Source organism: Pieris brassicae, chromosome 5 (genome assembly GCF_905147105.1).
Source record: "Pieris brassicae chromosome 5, ilPieBrab1.1, whole genome shotgun sequence".
Classification (NCBI taxonomy): Eukaryota; Metazoa; Arthropoda; class Insecta; order Lepidoptera; family Pieridae; genus Pieris; species Pieris brassicae.
The window spans coordinates 5,399,747-5,421,560 of record NC_059669.1 but is presented as its reverse complement, the minus strand read 5'-3'; the positions used below and the strand labels follow the sequence as shown (position 1 = coordinate 5,421,560).

Below are 21,814 nucleotides of genomic sequence, written 5' to 3'. Positions count from 1 at the left end.
CCGAAATATTTTCTTAAAATATCTCCCCCGATTCGGAAGAATTAATCGGAGAGCGAAATTGGTATAGCGTGATAATTAGTATGTGAATCCCTCGGGTGTCTCAGGTAAATATGGGGCCAGCATAAACAAAGAATACTATAAGTAATAACTACCTTATCAAGCCTGAAACAAATTTGGCAATACAATAAATATGAACTTAAATATACAACAAAATAAATGAGTATTTTCAGTTAGATGTTTCAATCAGGGATTCCAATTAAGTTCACGCTAGCTTAGCGTTCGTAAATCGAGAAACATTTCGAATTGCGAAGAGAGTTCTAGATTATTCTAACCAGAGTGGAATCTCGTCTATTTAACTACTAACAGATTTGTGGCTGCGCAAATATTTTCTAATTAACAGTGAACAACGCTGTTAATTAAGTCTTATAAGCAGTCAAAGGAATAGACCCGCAATAAGCCGAGGAGACCCTCAAAGCTCGTTTAATGTTTACCCACTGTGGTACAGTACAGCTACCTTACAGATGCTATCGTAATATAGACTTTTCGATCGGCTTTATTTATCTTAATCCTGCTCCTTCGTAATTGATTAATCTTTGGAATGATTTCGGCTTTGTATCTAAGGAAATGGGAATTTGGTTATGTAATACGTATATATAAGAAAGTAGTAGAAAACCCTTGTCTGTAAGATATATTACACATGAAATAACCAAAGAGTACGGCAACACGAAAATGATTTATCTAATTTTATTTTTTGTTTTCTTCACGCATCTGCTGAACTCCGAAATTATACCAATTTATATTGCAATACTCACCAAACGTTAAATCTTAGTTTGAAGTATAGGTAATTTATTGAAAATCAATGTCAACAAACAGTTATTGACATTTAAAAATATTTCAAGATATAATCCCTAAAGTATCTTAAGCACTGAAACATTGCTTTTCACTGTTATAGAGTGTAGATTTTGATGTACAGTCAGTAAACACGAAGAACTTTCGAGATAACTTCGTATACCAAGATGGATATGTAGGTGCAAGTGTCAAGGATTTTCTAGAAGGATCTCGGGTTATTAAATTGTTGAAGTGCATCATATTTGTCTAAGACACTACTATATACACTTATATACAAAAGCGACCCACCATCATAACGAACTCTGAATGTGCATAAAAGCCATTTATCGAATAATTAAGTGCAAGTAAATTAAGCTCTGGCTCTTTAAAACAGAAATTTTAACCGTGTATTTTTCTAATAAATAAGATTCATTCGCTTTACTATCGTTTGCTAATATCATAATCTAGAATTTATATGAAATCTATTTGGTCTATGTTTAAAGACCAATATGTGTTAGTATCGTATATTTTCCCCATTATCCGGGATTAACGGCACATTATTTTGTAACCGCGTTCCATAGTATTATTTATTGAAATGAAACTTCTTCATCGACGTTGTAAAAAAAATACCGTCATATTTTTCGGTTACGCGTCACATTTTTCCGTTACGCGCCATATTTTTCTTGTCCCTACCACGGTTGATTCGAAGAGATTCGAAGCCATTAATAACAAAAATATATAATAACGATAACAATGATAGTAATAATTCTATTACAATTAATGAAATTCTGTAATAATCTTAGTAGTAATGAGATAAAATAAAATAATTGTATTATTTGTATTCATGTCTATGATAATAAAAGCCTTTTGTTAAACTTTATCTTATTTAACCAATTTCTGTAAAGTTGCATATACATATTAGATCATTTTTCGAAAAATAATGTCATAAAGAAGTTTCACTTCTTACGTGTGTACACTAGTACAAGCACACATTTTTACCGACTATTTACTTGTTAAACCAACAATCAACATGCTGTTATTTTTATTTTAAATCTACCTGGAGTATAATTAAATGTTTGATGAGAAAATATAACTTTTGTATTTGCTTGTACTTGTCTAAATGTTGGGCGCCGCCCACCCACCTCTCTGAATATAAACCGTTGGGCGGGAAATGTTCAGTTCAGTCTGTAAGGTGACTGCGTTACATCTACTTAGGTAAGTGAAACTTCATCATCTTACAAAATGTTTCAAATGATAAAAACATTGTTGGAATTTTATCTTATAAAGTTTATTTACTTATAAACTGGCGTAGTGATTAACTATTATTAACTTTTATTATAGAGGTGCTTAGTAGTGCTTAGTTTAATACAAGTCTAGTTAAGTTTCGGAGTAAGCTGTCGATAGCACCATTAATTAGAGAAGCCTAATGTTTTGGCGTATTAAAAAATTGTAGACCTAGACATAAAATGGTGGCCTAGTAGCTTGATCATACTCTCATCCCCGAGGTTTGTCCTCCGGTTGTGCACTAATGGAAATTTCTATGTCCGTATTTGACACTCTCTCCTACGCTGAAGGAAATCACTGTGAAGAAACCGGCGTGCTTTGGTCCCAAAAAGTCAACGTTTTTCGCCGTTTTCAGGCACAGGTTGAACACCTACTTGCATATTTAAAAAAAACAATTGAATTGAAACAGATACACAATTCTGAGGATAAGACTAATGGATGTAGCTATGTATAATATGGATACAATACAAAATCCATAATGAATATTGTATGGGAGATAACAAAGCTTAGAATTTGAACAATAGTCTGCCATGCATAATAGAATGCAATCTCGCCCGGATTGTATACAAATTCTATTGTTGGTCTATTAGATAGAAACGTTTCAAACACTCCGGAAACGGCATAGCAATACTTAACTATTTTCCTTAATGAAATGTTGTTCTAATTCATTATGACTTAAATTAAAGTACGTAATAATAATAATAAGCACTTACAAAACCTGAATAGAAATAGAACAGGAGTTGGGAACAATTTTATTTGATTAAATATGAATAATAATAGTCTAACTCTCCTCTTCCACTGTGTAAAGTATCCTACTATGAAATTCCTTACCAATTGATATCAGTCTCTGAATTTATTTAAAAATCTAAAAATCTCTTTGATCATTTTTCTTCTGGCTCGTAAGCTAATACTACTTATATATATTAATTGTGTGTCAATTAACCTTTGGCAGAGATTTTACATGTCTGTTTATACATATTATTATTTATATTTAATTTTAGTTATAGTTGCATGTTATTTTGAGTTATTTTTTTGTTAGTTAATTATGCATTTGTACTTTACCCTCTGTAGGTGTTTTTTTTTACTGTCCCATTAATATGGGTTGCCTGGAAGAAATCGCTTGATATCGATAAGGCCGCCTGTTGCTAAATAACTTATGTAACCTACTTACTTTTGTTTTTTTTGTTTGTATAATTATGCACATTATGGTAACAAAGTAAAAATAAATAAATAATGTAGCTTAATTTTGGAAATACTTTAAGCAGAGTTCACCGATTAGAGCAATGAAGTCTACATTTGTCCTCCTGTTTGTTTCGGTTGCGTCGGCACTCGTGCTTTATGACAGCGGAGAGGAATCACTGTTGAGAACTGAGGTATTAGGGTACCCTACACTATGTTAATACACACATAATATTATTTTAGTCGACAGTTATTCAATTTATAAATAACCTACATTCTTTTGAACTCAGTACCAATCCATTACAGCAAGTAAGGATAATTATCTGATTGCTTTTTATTTTTCCTAGGCGCAATATAGTCATTTTCCTTTTATATGAATTACTTTGAACAAATGATAGTAATAAATGTAATAGGTTAGTTTAAATAATATCTGTTATTACTTTTTTAGTTTATGGATTCCGGATCCCCACCCGAAATTAATTACATGTCATCTGATGAGCTTCCGTGGGCAGATGAACGTCTCTTATATCGACTATTAAAATTACATAAGAATAACACAACTGAGTAAGAATGTTTATGTTTTAAAGGTTTTATATAAATTTACATTTAGGAAGTAGCTAATGCTGATAATGTTTTAGGCAGGACTTAAATACGAAGAACGCCCCAGAAACAAAGGCTCACAAAAGTGTTGAGATAAAAAGATCGAAAAGTAATAAGCTAACGGATAACAGTAACAGTCCGCGTAACTCCGCGAGGAAATGGTACTTGAAGAAAGGCAAAGGTATGGTACCTCCACATGGTATATAAACAATTAAGATCGTTTACCGATAGACCTTAAACCTCCACCAATTTTGGATGTTTTTTCGTTAGTCGTGAATAACGAGCAATTGTGCATATTATTCGATTATAATTCACGCGTTTTCCTGTTTTTCCACGAACCAAGACTATGTAAAAATACTTATTACTAATTCTTGTTCTAGGAACGCCGACACTGTGTTTTTTCAAAATTTGCTCGTTCAAAACCATACAGTGGTAGAATATATTAAAGCCCGGACAAAGTACCGCTGAAACAAATGGAAATCTTGTAAAATAATGACAAAGCTTATTGAAATAAACTGGATCTGAGATTTTACGCTTTTAATGCTCATTAAGTTTATCGACTATGTTATAAAAAATTAAAAAGGTATAAGCAATTATTGGTTTTTTTTCTATCCCTTGTCACTTTGACAGTACGAAAATGTTTGTCATTGTAAGAATAAGAAAGAAACTACTTCGTTACAAATATACAATTTATTCTTGTTCAATTTTTTTTACAAATTTCTCACCTTATTTACCAAGTCATAGTACCTTAAATATTAAATAACAATAATCGTCTTTGTTTATTAGATAACTGCGACCTATGTCAATTAATGCCAGATTAGTTAATGGCTAATTTAAGAAGGCAGAGATATACCTTTTTGGCTTTCGAATTTGTGCTTTGACATAAGTAAGTTTCTAAGGATACTTGCCGCACATCGTAATTAATATTTTAGTAAATTTTAAAAACACCTTTTAATTGCGTAGTTAACAACATTGGAACGCGTACCTTTTTTCAATTTGAGTTTAGTTCAACAACTTTGAGTTTTGTTACGATGTATTCCGATTCGTTCGTATTATGTCATTATTAAAAATATAACAATTATGTATAAAGCTATAAGTTTTTATGAACATAACGGGTTCATAGTAAAATCTATCAGTATATTTTTGAGATTATATATACAGGATCTTAGATAAAAGCATAGATGACGTAGAATAATCTCAATAGTCTCAATCACCTTAATCACTATTTTTGTCTACATAATTATTTTGTTGCAGGATCGTCACCAATATAACATTTTAAAAAGGAAGGTTATTATAATTACAATTTATTTATGCGTGCAATCATAAATTCATAAGAAATAAACCTTGTTAACTTTTAAAATATTAAGATTTTTGTGTTGCAAATTATTCAACATCTAAGGCCAAGCAAGATCCTCATCCAAGGTTTGGTGAGTTAACTCGTGTAGCGGAATAAAACCAGTTGTTACTTATTAATTATAGTCAGAACTGGCAGTGTGATTGTATTAATTTCTTACTGAGTGATCATACAATGTAAAAATGATTCTTATTATATGTTTACTTAAAATATCGGTGATACAATTTGTTTGGAGAAGTGAAGTAACTGCAGAAAAATCTACCAGAGCAAATTACTCAGCGCTTGCCAGAGGATTAGGTTTTGATACCGAAGAATACGATGTAGTGACAGATGACGGATATATATTGACGTTATTTAGAATGCCTGGTGAAAAGAAGCCTGTTTTATTAGTGCATGGATTGTTAGATTCAGCTGATACATTTATTATCAGAGGAAACGGGTCCCTAGCTGTTGCTCTCGCGCGTGAGGGTTACGATGTCTGGTCTGCGAACGTCAGAGGCGGCAGATATTCAAGACGACATATCAAATTAAATCCGGACATAGATAGGCATTATTGGAACTTTAGTTTCCATGAAATAGGCTACTATGATCTTCCGGCAATGATTGATTTTATCCTGGGTGAAACTGGAGAGACCAGCCTTAGTGCCATTGGACACTCTCAAGGCAACAGCGTGTTTTATGTTCTTGGCTCAACCAAACCTGAGTATAATAAAAAAATCAGCGTTATGATTGCATTATCACCAGTCTGTTACTTTAATCATTCAATGCCTCCTTCATCGATGTTAATAGAGTCCTTACCTTATCTATCTAATATTTTATTAAGGTCTGGTATAGAAGAGGTTTTTGGCGACAACACAATACTGAGATTCTTAACGGATGAAATTTGTGGTTGTAAAAAGTGCTACAATTTATGCGCTCGTGGAGTATTCTTCCCAATCAGCGGTAATGATCCCGATGAGCTGGAAGCTGACTTTTTTCCCACAGTCATAGAACACTATCCAACTGGCACATCGAGAAAAAATATTATTCATCTTGCACAGGGATATTTAAATGACTTCAGTTTTTACGATTATGGATCTAAGAACATGGAAATCTATCAACAAACATACCCACCACCTTATGACTTGGAAAAAGTTAGTATGAAAATTGTACTTCTTGCTGGGAGAAATGATGCCCTTGCGTCGGTTAAAGATGTTGAACTATTGCGGGATCGTCTTTCAAATGTTGAATACTACTTGTTAAATAACAGGATGCTAAATCATTTAGATTTCATATGGGGTCGAAATATGAATAAATACCTGTTTCCTTATATTTTCAATGCACTAACTAAAAACAATAGTATTCACTGAGTTTGAGTGAAATTTTTAGATAAAGAACTTTTTGTGATTTATGAACTTAATCCATGTTAATATTTTTTTAAACGTTCTATTAAGTAATAGAACGTATAAAATAATGTATTATAAAATTGGACGGTGATAATGATTTATTTATTTAGGAAATGGAATATTTCTTAGTGGAGTGATTTTCAAACGAACTTTGGTGTTATAATGAGTGTGTTACAACATTGTCATGTGTTAAATATATGTTTCGTTTATATTGTATTTAAATTCTCATTTAAATTTACAAATTTTTTACTTGATTTACGGAAGTAGTAGTTACTATCAAGGTTAGGAATATGGAATATAACATTACCTACCCTAGGTAAGGTTATATTCAGCGTAAACAATGTTTTAATACATCGTATTTCTAATGTATAGGAGCATATATGCAGAGAGGCAGTCTCGATAAATCCTACGACTAGGTTGAATATAGGTACATTATTTTGTAAAATTATGTAGAATGGCGTAGGCGTTTCGTAAGTTACCAGTCAACTTGATTTCTTTGCAATATTTTTTAATTTTGTTTTAGAAGAACCATACTGACGAGCAGTGTTGGCCTAGTGGCTTCAGCGTGAGACTCTCATCCCCGAGGTTCGATCCCCGGCTATGCACGAATAGAATTTCTTTCTATGGCGCATTTAACATGCTCTCGAACTGTGAAGGAAACATCGTAAGGAAACTTGCTTGCCTTAGACCCAAAAAATCGACGACGTGCGTCAGGTACAGAAGGCTAATCATATTGCCTATTAGATTAACAAATGATTATGAAACACATACAGAAATCTAAGGCCTTACCTATAAGGTTGTAGCGCCAATGATTTTTTTTTATACTGACAAGTTATTTTTTTTTATATAATTTTATGGCCTGGTAACGTATACTGACAAGAACAAAGAAGTATAGACAATAGATATAGACAATTTGACACCAATATTGAACAATTTCCGCTGACAGCTTGAAATTTGAAATGTGTTTGAAATTAAATAATCCCGATTCAGGTGATGCAAGAAATTGTTTAAGTGAAATACGATGATATTTCAATTGCCCACGTCTTGATCTTCACAGCATCGGTATCTTTTATGGTTAGCATAACTACCGTGTTAAACCTTTTTCATTGTTAAAATTTAAAGTTCGAGTAATTAGTGTATATTGGACGTGTAAGAAGAGGTTATATGCAGTGGCATAAAAATGAATTTTCCTGAGGATAATGGGTATACTAATACTCGAAATGCGCGTGGAGATTCTAGAAATGGTATTTCTATCAAACAAGCATATAGTATGGGTAAGAAAAATACACATTATATCTACTAATTTAATAATTAAACAAACGACGACTTTACTCTTGAATCCAAAGTCTAAAAAAACCACTATGATATTACCTTCTATGTTTCTACTTGACCTTACCTTTCTGTCCAGAAGATATAGAATAATTGTTATGAGACAAGCACATTTTTGCCAAATCCTTAATTTACAAAATTTGCACTATTTTCAACTATTAAATAAATATATATTTGCACTGCCTTTAGTTATTAATGTATTGATAGGTAAATGAGGCTTTAATTTAAATTAGTAATAAAAATGGCCCATGCCAATTCGAGACGTATCAATTGATATTGTTAAGACCAATTGAAAAGTTATTGAACCAAATCAATTGATGTGTCCGACTGCTGTGGTTGTATTCAGTGATGTGGGTGGTGATTTTATTCCTAGGTAAAAGTAATTATATTATTAAATTATGCAATTTCCTTATATACAGTTACTAGGCCTGTAAAAACATAGACATTATTCATACAGCTTATGACCTTAGTTTACCACCATTGGCTAGATTTTACTTAAAATCATTTTAAGGTGGTCTGAAAGCTGGGGCTGTCAGAGCCCTAGGACTGGCATACCGTGTGCTGTCTCGACGCAAAGCAGCAGAGGAGGGAGTAGCTCGTCTGGCAAGAGTACTTTCAGCTTTGGACCTGACTGCACTGGGAGTAGGTAGTACCCTTGGAGTAGGTGTTTATGTATTAGCTGGAGATGTTGCCAAAAACTATGCAGGACCAGCTGTGGTCTTGTCATTCTTGTTAGCAGCTGTTGCAAGTGTTTTTGCAGGTATGTTCTATTACTTACAGTTAAATATAATGGAATAAAAGGCGGTGAAAGTGTAGTTAATGCTGATCTTGATTGCATACTCAATGCATGGGCTGTAAATAAATAAATAAATCTTACAAATCAGTGATTAATTTTCTGTATTGACCTCAAAGATTTGATTCCCACCAAAATACTTTCATAAACATAGTAACAACAAGTAACAAAACAAACAATATTTGAAATGGATGGTTATAAAATTAATTATTCTTCTTATTATTGATTTAACATGATAAGAAAACAATAATTACATTAAGGGTTAATTTACTAATAATTAATTAAAAAGGCTCACAACTTCTTATCTTAATAATTTAAATTATAATTATGGCTTGAAGAGAAAGGATACAAACATATCTTGTCCACATTATGAGCTGAATAGACAGACCCTCTATCTGATTGGTGCATAAAGTCTTTGTCTGTTCATATGATAAAAGAAGTCTTGTATTTATTTTAGGTCTGTGTTATGCAGAGTTTGGTGCTCGTGTTCCAAAGGCAGGTTCAGCGTATGTGTACAGTTATGTATGTGTTGGAGAGTTTATTGCATTTATTATTGGATGGAATCTCATACTTGAATATATAATAGGTATGTAATTGGTAATAATATGATGGGTGACTACCTATTCTGAACTACCAAATTTACATATTAAGCCATTTGAGTGGGTTAATATGTAAATTGTGTTTGTTACAGACACTGTGACTTGTATATATATATATATATTATTAAAAAGTCAGTTACATTTAAAATACACGTTTATTAGAGCACAAACTGTCATTCACATTATGTAAGTCTTTAGTATTAAGTTTAGAACATTACTTGTATTATATAACTGGTCACAACTGACTGGAGCTTAATCATGATAGTAGAAACTACGATAACTATAAAATTTGCCAAATAAGTAATAATTGCGTAAGAAACATCAAATTATGAATCAGTGCAGTCTGCCTGTCTTTACTTATGGAGCCAAAACCATAACGCTTACACAACGCACAAAGCAGCACGAACAAGCCTGAGAGACGCGCAGTGCAGTGGTCGATGGAGCGTGCAAAGGCATCTCTGTTGGCGATCGCGAACGAAATAAGGTCATTCGTGAAATGACCGGCGTTAGTTAAGGGCTGTCGCAACATCTTATTGGCGGTGGGCCATATAGCGCGCATGAACAAGAACCCATGGACGCGCAGCCTCCATGGAGACCTGGGCCGAACAAAAGACCACGCGGCCTCCCACCGACGAGATAGACTGACGACATTATCAAGGAAGTTTATATAGAAAGGCCATTGCAGGGCGTACTGGAGCAAAATGGAAGAGACATACGTCCAGAAATGGACCAAATAAAGAGGCTGATGATGATGATGACGCCAGTCTATTATATTTATGTAATTTCAATATAAACCTCCAATGAACTGGTCAGTAATACACTTAATTTTACTAGGTGCAGCCTCTGTAACCAAGGCATTGAGCGAGTATCTGGATTCACTGTTAAACAAGGCGATATCCAGCCGCTTACTTGAATGGATGCCTTTGGATTCACCACATCTTGCCAAATATCCTGATATTTTTGCCTTTACTGTGATAATGATCTTTTCTGGTAAGAAAACAATTATATCATGATAACAATGAACAAATAAGTTTCTATTAGGGAACTGCTGAATTTAAGTACTTGAATTTAATTATACATTTAAATTATAACTTGGGTTTAAGGAGTATAGTTACCTATTTTTTTAGTAACAAAATGGATACGACATGAAATCCGCTGAATGTCCAGCAGCTAATTATAGAAGAAGTTTTTCTTTAATATCTTAAATCTATCCAGGCTACAACTTTAAGTACAATTTCTATAAAACATTAATTCCTTATAAGTTAGTATTAGTAATGCGTTTGTCCCTTGTGACAAATTCATTGAGTATTATTTAAATAATATTATGTTTATGAATAATGTATACTTTTCAGTATCGCTCGCGTTTGGCGTGAAAGAGTCGACAAAGTTCAACAATTTCTGTACCGGCGTGAATTTATGTGTTGTGCTGTTTGTCATAATATCGGGCTCCTTCAAAGGTATTACTTAACTTATCCACTTTTAGCAGAATAATTTTATTCGTTAATAATTTAAAAATAAAATATATATAAATAAGACAATCCATAATTTATCTTGAAACGAATGCATTTGAAAGAAATTTTGGAATTGTGGGATATACCCTAATTTGCCTTTACAATTCCAGCTGATACGAAAAACTGGCGCATACCAGCAGAAGAGGTACCTAAAGGTGGTGGGCGGGACTTTGGTAGCGGCGGCTTCGCGCCTTACGGGATCGCTGGGATCATACGCGGCGCGGCTGTCTGCTTCTATGGCTTCATAGGCTTCGACTGCGTAGCAACGGCCGGTGAAGAAGCGCGTAGACCCCAGAAAAGCATTCCCTTTGCGGTGGTCGCTTCGTTGCTAGTTGTCTTTCTTGCCTACTGCGGTGTGTCTTGCGTCCTCACACTTGTCTTGCCTTACTATATGCAGGTAATACAGTTGTAATGTAAAATCTAACTTTAAAAACTAGCTACTACTGTTATTGTATTGATACTTAAGCATGGGCATATATGGAACTAAATGAACGTAATAATTTGTATCAAGATAATCGCCTTGAAAATTATACCGAATACAAATATGGAACTGATATTATATAGATATATACGAATATTTTACCAAAACTATTTGGAACTACAAGTCACAAGCTATAACAATATTTTCATATAGGATTGTAAATTAATTTAATAATGGTAATTTTTGTTTCCCAATATCCTTTAATAATTTTGTTTTTAATCAATCAATGTTATGTTGTCGTTGGATTCGTACTGTTTTTAATTCATCTGTTTATGGTATACTACGTGTATTGCAGGACGAAAAGGCACCGTTCCCGTACGTGTTCGATCAATTGGGATGGAGTTGGGCTAAATATGCCGTCAGCGTTGGGGCCGTTTGCGCTCTTTGCTCAAGGTACTTTTACAATTCACTTTGATAGACACAGTTGTACGTGTATGTCGGTTATATATTTTTTTGTGAAATAGTACTTTTATTTGTTGGATATCCTCAATATTGGATATGAACTCAATTAAATGGCTACTAAATATTAATTCAACACAAAGACATTAATTAACATAAAAAAAATTGTGACGGACACTGTATAGCAGTTCAAGATTAATTAGTGCAGAAACGCTAAAGCTCGGTCTATCAGTGTAACCATTACCACTTGTACGATAACTTCAAAAAAAATTTGCTAATAGCGAATTCAATATCATATTAATAGGCGTGAGATTGTGTGATATAAGAAAGAATCGATTAGAAGTTCTGAATTAAGCCTGTATTTTAATATTGCAGTCTTTTGGGTTCGGTGTTTCCTCTGCCACGTATTATTTACGCGATGTCAGCGGACGGACTGCTTTTCCGTTTCATGGGAGGTGTTAGCGAGAAGTTCCATACACCGATTGTTGGTACAGTTGTTGCGGGGCTTTTTACAGGTACATATCAAAACGAATATTTTATTTTAAATAAATAATGAGCTTTGAACGTGCGACTATTATCTCGTGAGGTCGTAGGTTCCAACCCTCGCTGTGCATTGTCAACTTTTCTATGTGCTTTATTGTCAAATCTCTGAGGCCAATACCAATACCAAGAAATATCTTATATTTCTACTACATCTCGTCACTCAACAAAGTCAACTCAAATGGAGACTACCCAGGTATTAGAAGTGATTCCCGCTTTTCGACACCATTGTCCCCTATAATGGACGTCATAAAAACATCGTTCTAAAAGAAGTATTATTTTTCATAGTTTTTGGTAGTCACGTGACCTGGACGGGTTCGCCTGTTTATGGTAAATAACAATAGTTTTATGATGACTATGCCCTGAACTCGAAATGGAATATATTATTAACATATTTTAAGTAGTGCTTTATAATGCTGATCATTTAGAATATTTTATGAAAGATTTATACATATTATATATGTACCACGTAACTATAATTTTGAATTTATGATAAAATGATGTTGCAGGCACGTTGGCGATGTTATTCGAGTTGGAGCAGTTAATCCATATGATGTCCATCGGCACTCTGCTAGCCTACTCCATGGTCGCCTCCTGTGTGCTTTTACTCAGGTACAGAGAACGTATTTTTTATTTATGTCGATTTATTAAGTTTTTAAGTGAATTCAGTTCTGTGGCGATTGATGTATATATGTTCAAATACGTGTTAAATGAAACACTGAAGCTTGCTGTCAACTTGGCTTGGCTTAATTGTTTATAATGTGAGCTTATAACAAAGTTTGAATTAGGGGTTGCAATGACAAAAACAACACCAACTTGACTTATTGAAGAGTTCGTAAATCTAGTGACACTTATGTTATTGGACATAATGTCTAATGGAACGGAAACGAAAATGTTAAATTACAATTTATGAGTATGGTAATTGCATTTTGGCTTCAAATGTGCGATGATTAACTTAACTAATGTTAGGTTACATAATTGTTGCTTCAACAAAATATTGTTTTTATAAACATTTTTTTTATATAACTCTTTATTACATGACATACATACATTTTATTTATTTGCTATAAACAACTGCGAAGACATTAATGACAGATATGACTGTCAGGCTCTAGTTAAATCAAAATTGTAGTTAATGTAAAATATAATTTTTCTGTACTGTAGAAAACTAACTGTACACTTATAATGACTCTAAATTGACATGTACTGCCAGTTTTCTTAACTTCATCCACATCTAGTATACTTAACCGTATAAAAAATGGAAGATGTATACAATTTGAGTTTTCTACGATGCGGAAGGCCCCATACAACTAGCATTTACCGACAGTATCTAATCCATTTGTCAGATGAATTTTACTCATAAATATAATAATTGGTCGGTAGATACGAGCGTACCCAGAGTGGGCGCACTGCGAGTGAAACGACACGTATGAGCTTGCGAGGATGCGTACGTCAAGTGTTTAACGTAGACGGCCTGACCACGCCCACGCAGCTCAGTGCCACGACTGTCAACGCACTCGTCACATTATACGGTACGTTTTACTGCTACTTATTTAGTAACTGCGATTAAGGGTTATTCTTAGATAATATTTTTAATTTACTTTACTTTTAACTTACTTTACTTACGTTACTTTTAAATAGTGTAGTCACATTTCTATGATCAGATGACTAATTCTAGTCAACTTTTTTATTTCTGGATCTAAGACATAGCATGGGGTGGAAAATCATAGCAAAAGCAAATTTTTATTTCGCGCATGTTTTAATAAAAATGTATTCCTCTCTGAAAGTAAAATTTAGTATAAACTGATAAATCCCGAAAATAAAAATAAATAAATAAAAGTGTATTTATTCATTTGTCAACGATTCATTATAATATGTAAGATTTGGGAACCCTTGTAACCTTGTAATTATATAAATATCAGGGGCTTCTAATCTATTGTTTTTGTTTTGTACACGTGCAATTAATAAATACATTAATAAAAAATACACTTGGAAATCGCGTCTCCGTAAGTCGAAATATTAACAGTTAAATCATATGTATCTCGAAGTTCTTGTTAAGTCGAAAACTTGTTAACACGATTTTTTTTTGCATTTCCCTTGATATACGAGTTATAGATTTTCCAATGTACCTACAAACTTGAATCTTGTACATTTGTATATATATAAATTTGAAATTTGGTTGAATTGTTAGATATTTGCTACATTAACTGTAAATTTATCAGATTATCGCACGCAACAAATGATGGACAAGAATCTTGCGTAATAATAATAATTTATTTGCAAGAAAACAAAAATGTTATGGTGCTACAATCTAAACGTTGCATATTCTGCCATACATAATGGCGTGCAAATTTGTCTTAAAAGGTAGAATAGAAGTTACAATTACATTAGTTAATTCTTATTTTATTGTATCACTACATCATCACATTATTATAATATATTATAACATTATCAAATTAATATTAATTAGAATGTAATGCTATATCAGCACTTTTGACTAATTATGATGTATGACTAGGCGTATGGTGCTTCTTGATGATGGGCAGCATCAGTGGGCATGGGGACGCGATCCTGTCAGGCGCTCCAGGCCCTTTGGCGGCTATGGTGGTGGGATCTGTGCTGGTTATCACCACGCTCTACGCTATCTCACGGCAACCCGTTTCAGACAAGAAACTCGCCTTCTCGGTGAGTTTCATTACTAGAAGTATCTCGTTGGTTTATTTTTGGTATTTTATTAACTGATTAAAAAAAACATGGTTACATATACTTAAGGATTTCAGATTTATTCGTAATAGGGCTTGTATACTACATGAAACGCTTTAATCTACAAAGGACAAAGTTTTTTTTTTGTTAACTTATGCACTTGTTTGAAATGTATTAATATTATTTTCACAGGTCCCTCTAGTACCGTGGCTGCCCGGTCTCAGTATTCTAATCAACGTTTACTTAATGCTGAATCTGGACTACATGACGTGGATTCGATTCTCCGTCTGGCTAGCTGCTGGTCGGTATCTTTTGATTTTTTAATTAATTCTTTAGAAAAACTTACAATAATTTTGTACGCTATATGTTTTTGTCAAGTATTTGCAGAATGTAAGGAAGCAAATATTTGTCCATATTTTTTCCCCACGTGAAGTCCACGTGGTTCATCTCTTTGTATTCGAGCAGAGTGAATTGGACTATGTTTCTCAAAGCCTCTTTCAAAACCTCAACATCTTTTTGATTGGCCAGTTTGTCATTTTGTCCACACAGCAGTGCCACAGACATGGTAACTTTTCTTAAATCGTAATCTGGAGGCTGTACAGATCCATACACTTCAATATTCCCATCTCCGTAACCGAACTGTGAAAACCTACCACGTTTACGTACTTGTGCAAAGTGGTTGAGGTTTTTCAAAGAGATACTCATAGGGAATTTCATGCGAGTCACTTTATAGTGGAAATCGTAATCATATTCTAACAAATCGTAGCCGGCTATAGGAAACACAAATCCAAACGAACACAAAAAGTATCCCAAGACGGGCAACGAACATATCCCTCTGTATATAATACCCGTTAAGGAATTTCCGAAAACTTCATACTGCTGCAAACTCCTCCCAATAGTTAATAAAGCTGATGAAACTTCGATTAAAAGTGACAGAGGTGGTTCTAGATTTCTTAAGAAAGCAATGGGCGCTAATGCGATTAACAAATTGACTCTATCGTTGTACTCTGGTCTCAGTGATGCCATCACGTAAAATATGGTGTTGCCTTGTGAAAATCCTATCGCATTGAGGTTGTTTGTGCCAGTTTTTAATAGCACGAAATCTATGATTGCTGGAAGATCATAAAGTCCGTGCTCGTGGAAGCTAAAGTTCCAGTAAGCGGATGCGTCGTTCTCAGCGTCTAAGTACGCGTGTCGCCGGGAGTAGAGGTTGCCCCGACAGTTTCCTAGCCACACGTCGTATCCTAAATTTGCGAGAGTGATGCCTAACGAGTTGTTACCTCTGATGAGCCAGGAATCACTAGAGTCCATTATACCGTGCATCAGTAACAGAGGAAGGCCCCTATATCCGGGCAGGTGGAAGATTCCCAAGATGTATCCATCCTCAGTGATGACATGGTACTCTTCGGCGGGGTGACCATACTGTATTGCTAAATATGCTGTGTTTGTTACTTCCGCACTTAAGGCGGATAGCACGCCTAGTGTTATGGTTAATAGTTGAATGATTTCGTCAGCCATAATTTATTAAACCAATTCGAAGATAATAATACTATCTCGATATACATAGATATTTGTTTTTATACAAAAACAAAAAAGTCTTAACATTATACGATTGTTTTATTATACTAACATACGATATGAAAATATAATTAAAAACAAATGAACAGATTATTTTAGCTATAATAATGTTTAAAATCGTATCGCGTTCGCAAGATATACACTGAAATAATCGATATTTAATTCTTATTTAATGTACATAATTATGTCAACAAATTAAGAATATCATAAAGATTCTATTATTTTTTATCAACCAAGGGCTTTTAAAATATATGGGTACAAGTAATCGGACATAATTCTGCCCCACATGAAATCAAGATGGTTAGCTTCGGTCTGCGGAAGAACCACAAACTGCTCGACATTTGGGAGCTCATATTGTAAAGCTACTGCATTCGTGATTGTCGCCAGCTTGTCTCCCCGCCCTACCATCATGACTACAGGGCTGCGTACGTTCGTTAAATTATATTTTGGATGTATAGAAGCGTTGTAAACTGCCACATTTTTAAGTGGACCATAATCGTATTGTGCAAATCTGCCAGTCCGCCCGACTTAGTAGTGTATCAAATTCTTTCTACATGACCCAACCGGAAAATAATATTTAGTGATGCAGTAGAAAGGAGGTTCTAACTGATCAGGATCATATCCGGCTATCGGGAAAGCGTGTCGTGTAGCTCAATTCGGGGTTCGTACACAATTTTCTCAATTCTACCGTTAGCTTGCTGTGTGTAACCAAAGAATTCAAACATTCCTACATTCTTCAAAATAACATTTATCTCAGGGGAAAATAAAATTGAACAGAGATGATTGAACATTGTTTAAGTAAGCTATGGGCGCGAGATATATTGTCAAATTAATTTTAGCATTATATTCGGGTCTGGTGCTCGTGAGTACTGTAAACATAATGGTCCCTAGCGAATAACTGATGCCGTTTATTTGTAATGAGTTGGTTTTGTTTAACACTGTGTTGATAGTAGTCGCCAAGTCGTAGTAGCCACGCTCGTGGAAGGAGAAATCCCAAAATTCATCATCTATATCGGCGTTCAAGTGGACATGTCTTCTGGAGTACACGTTACCCCTAACATTTGCAAACCACAGATCATGGTTTAATTTTGTTAGTACAATGGTGTTCCCACGTAGGCGCGAACTGTTAGCTGCTTTCGAGCTGTTAGCTGAGTTCGATCCCGTGCACAAGAAGCGTGGGTGGTTTCAGGAGACCAGGAGAGTATGCGGTATATACCGAGAATGTATCCATCTTCAGTGACCACGTCGTATTCTTCAACATGAAGCCGATCTCCAGTCTGGTCAATGGTCACAATCACAGATTCGTTTAAAACTACACTATTGCTATTTATCAAAATAATTAAATGAATTGTTTTAAATACATTTACAATGTCAAAATAAAATATTTTCATATTATAGGTAAAGCTCAGATGAACCTTGTAATATCAAAGCCACACTAAACTTCCTTATCATGCTAATTAGATATTTAACGTTTATTTCTATACATAAATTAGGAATTATATCAAACGTGTATTCGGTAGAACTGAATTTATGAAAAAGATTATATAGTAGTATTTTTAGTGCCCGTCTAATTAAATTTAATACCTATTCTATATTTGAAGATGTACCATATGTCAGTAATTATTATTTTCTAATGCGTCGAAAATAATCGGGAACAATATCAATTTTGTATGCTCTCCCCAAGTGAAATCCAAATGATTGAACCGTTTCTTAGAAGGAACGATATATTTAACCACATTAGGGAGGTTTTTCCCCAAACGGTTTACGTTTTTGAGTGGCGCTAACTTATCGTTTTGACCGGCTATTAAGATAATCCTCATGGACACTGCGCTCAGATCGTAACTTGGTGGGCGTGTGCGATTGTAATGCTTTACGTTATCATTGCCGTAATCAAATGGTCCGAAACTTTTTCTTTTAAAAATTTGAGAGTAATGTAACAAGGTCTTCCTTGGAAATCCGCCGGAAAATGTCCGAATATTATGGAATTGAATTCTGAACTTATTTCCTCGCTGTCAAAACCTACAAGTGGAAAAAGCAGACTGTTCATACAGATTTCATATCCTATATCGGGCTGGGAGCAAATCAATTATACGAGCTTTTGCTGTAGTATTGTTTCACCAAACAGCTCATGTATATTGAATGCTAATAGAATATTGTTAATGATTTCTGCGTTCTTACCTAGCCACGCCACGGGTTTGTGAGAATTATGAAAATAAGCTATAGGAGCGAGAGCTATTAAAACATTTATTTTACTATTGTATTGCGGTTGGTTAGATCCGAGCACGTAGAAGACCGTGTTCCCTGCTAAGTGGCCAATAGCATTAAGTTTCTTAGCGCCAGTAACTTGAAGAATGAAATCTATAATAGCCGATAAGTCTATTCCAAAATGGTCCAAATCGATGTCCCAAAAGGCTGCATCTTTATCGGGGTCTAAGTATTTATGTTTTCTTGAGTATGTGTTACCCCTAAGATTACTCATCCACACGTCGTAGTTAGCATTAGCCAAAGTAATGCCTAGTGAGTCGTTTCCTCTAAGGATCCAAGTCGCAGAAGAATCCAGTGTGCCGTGTTGAAGTAGGACAGGTATATCGCGACATCCAGGAAAGCGATGCAGAGTCAAAATGTATCCATCTTCAGTATTGATTTGGTACTCTTGAGGAGGATGTCCATATTTTGTTGCCAATTCTTGGAAGCTTAGTCTCCCATTTGTCCGTGTATCGCATGAGGCAAATAAATTCAAGAAAGCGTAGTACAAAAAAAATACCACAGTTTTAAATACACCCATTTTTTAATATTTGGTACATTAAATTGGCACTCTTATTAAATAAACTCAAGCCTATCACAGTTTTGGCTAGAATGGTCGGTAAATCTGGAGTAGTTCTTAATTAAAATAAAATTGTTGAAGATAAGTAGTATATGTTGACCTTGTGAACGTGTTCCTATAGTCAATGTCGAAGTGATTTTAAAACAAGTTTATTCGAGGATTTATTCTTAACCTAGATACTTTAAACCTAAATGCCAGTGCACGTAGTTATGACATAGTCTTATCACTGCGAAATATATAACATAGATTTCAAATCAAAGCTATAATGGAAGGGATATTTCACCATGCCTCCTGCTGATAGAGGATCCTTGACAATCTCAGACAAATCTTTTTTTTATAATTTATTTTATTATTATTTATTACTTATGATGTCATGTGGAACATGGAGTTATGGTTGAAGCTACTTACGAACGTTGTGTAAAACAAAAAAAACTTGGCGATTAAAAAGAGTGGCGGAGAGTTTATTACCAATTCTTCTCTTCCGTTCTACGCCCTTGATTTGAGAACTAGTTGTAAATGTAAAATTAGAAGCATTTAATGTATATTTCTTTTTTTTACGTTCGTAAGTGTTACTTTCATACATTGTTTTACCTATATGAATAAATGATTTTTGACTTTCACTTTGACTTTGATGCAAAGATGCATGCAAATGTTTGAATATATTGGACATCAAACTTACAAGTTCGTGCGCTTAGGAAGTATTTGTATATTACATAATTTGAGGAAAAGATATATTACAATTATGAATATTTAATAATTGGCAGGTCTTCTAATCTACCTCACATATGGCGCATGGCACAGCGCGGAGCGGCGGCGCTCGCCCGATGTTCAATTGGCTGAGCTGCACAATGACAGCCACACGGCGCTGTTGCAGCACGCTGGAGCTGCCCACGCCCTTGGATGACCTTCAACGGACCAGGCTGAACCTACTAGCCCAACCAGTCCTACCGGTACTATCATCTCTTTTATATCCAGTATTTAGTGTACAACTATTAATATTGTCAGGCAAGAGACTTAAGACTTAAAGGTATGGTCAGCAAAATTTATGAAAAATTCAAAAGTTGTAATTACTACCTATATTTCTATTGATATAACATTGTATAACTGTGTATGTAACAATTACGATCTTTGAATAAGTACTTATATATTTTTTGGTTTAATAAATCAAATAGTTTAGGAATATTTTAGTATAAATCTGAGAATTTCATCTTATTCGGATAATCGATGTTAACCATTAAAAGAGGCTTTGTTTGTATGTGTACAATCATAAAAATCTTAACTCAATAATTGATGTGGGGGCTACGTTTTGGAATTGGAATTAAGGCCTTAAATGTTTAGGTGGATAAGATTGCGGTGGAAAATAATATCCAGAAAATTAAAAAGAAATTTAAAATTATATCATTAATTTGTCAATTCAGACACATTTTAATCTAGTAATTACCGCAACATTGCATCAACGCGTCACTTAGGATATACGGTTGTGGAAATAATAAAATTATAAAATATTCCTAAACTTGTACTCGTGTATGTATACAACGTATAGTATAAATTCCGTGTTACATCGGTATATAATTTGTATATCTTTAGGACTATTTGCAACATATTATCAACTGTAGGTTAGATTAAACATAAATATGTAACGTTTACTACGTCCTATTAGGTAGTGACGAATTTTTGTTAATTTAATTTGAAAACCATTAAAGAAAATATACTCGTTGTATTTTACCATAGTTATAATATTTTTGGTCTTATTCATTACTTGCCTACGCTATATGATTATAAACATCATAATCAAATGTCGGACGTTTTATAATGTGTGTCCCAAATGTTCATGTAAAAAAAATTGCGTTTTTGGTGGTTGCGCGAAATGTTTTACCATAATTTGTTTAGTTTCTGAAACTTATGGAAGAGATAGAAAGCCTTAACGTAGCCTAAAAGTACCAAATGCATTGTAGAATCTCATTTACAATCTCGTTTCATGTATTTTGCCAAAGTATTGTTACACTATATGTAAGAGGAAACAAATACCGCGTTTTATCATTTCATAGTATAAGGTTGTTGGTATTTTTAATTTTTAAGACATATTTTCCAACGTTTTACTGCCAATAATTTGACATTAACATAATATTTTTATTGATTGTATTACGTTTACTTAGAAGTGTAAACTTCAGTATTATTCGATGTGGCTGTGAGACAGCGGTAGTGTGTTAGTTAAGTTTATATTTCATTTTGTTAAATCGTTTAGAACGCTTGTTGTTCAGCTGATTAAATTGACATAAAATATTTTTATTTTGTTTTAATTCAACCCCCTTAAAATGAAATAAAGCTAAAGGCGCTGTTCAGAAATAAAAATTAATATTTTATTCTTTTATTTTGCATTATTAGATAATTGTAGTTCTGAGAAGATTATTATTTTATAATTATTAA

The 21,814-nt window shown here is 33.9% G+C and overlaps 2 protein-coding genes and 1 long non-coding RNA gene across 4 annotated transcripts; all 3 read left to right on the top strand.

Annotated features, from left to right (window-relative positions):
- The first annotated feature begins 3,377 nt into the window (after positions 1–3,377).
- On the top strand, positions 3,378–4,407 carry LOC123710353. The gene is made up of 4 exons (XR_006753818.1): positions 3,378–3,485; positions 3,740–3,855; positions 3,930–4,072; positions 4,272–4,407. It is a non-coding gene; the product is annotated as an uncharacterized LOC123710353 (long non-coding RNA).
- A 989-nt stretch (positions 4,408–5,396) lies between these two features.
- Positions 5,397–6,594, top strand: LOC123709492 (lipase 1-like). The gene has a single exon (XM_045660882.1). It carries the CDS (start codon positions 5,428–5,430, stop codon positions 6,592–6,594), a length of 1,167 nt encoding a protein of 388 aa, XP_045516838.1. The 5' UTR covers positions 5,397–5,427.
- A 961-nt stretch (positions 6,595–7,555) lies between these two features.
- On the top strand, positions 7,556–21,672 carry LOC123709638 (cationic amino acid transporter 2-like). Of its 2 annotated transcripts, none has more exons than XM_045661099.1 (13): positions 7,556–7,904; positions 8,471–8,719; positions 9,210–9,338; positions 10,186–10,341; positions 10,704–10,808; positions 10,973–11,259; positions 11,639–11,736; positions 12,118–12,257; positions 12,792–12,894; positions 13,666–13,814; positions 14,801–14,967; positions 15,178–15,286; positions 20,152–21,672. In XM_045661099.1, the coding sequence occupies exons 1-13, from the start codon at positions 7,811–7,813 to the stop codon at positions 20,289–20,291; spliced, it is 1,926 nt and encodes a 641-aa protein (XP_045517055.1). In that variant the 5' UTR covers positions 7,556–7,810; the 3' UTR covers positions 20,292–21,672. The 2 variants fall into 2 exon arrangements, with proteins under 2 accessions (XP_045517055.1, XP_045517056.1); XM_045661100.1 differs by lacking the exon at positions 7,556–7,904 and adding an exon at positions 8,289–8,332.
- The last annotated feature ends 142 nt before the right edge of the window (positions 21,673–21,814 follow it).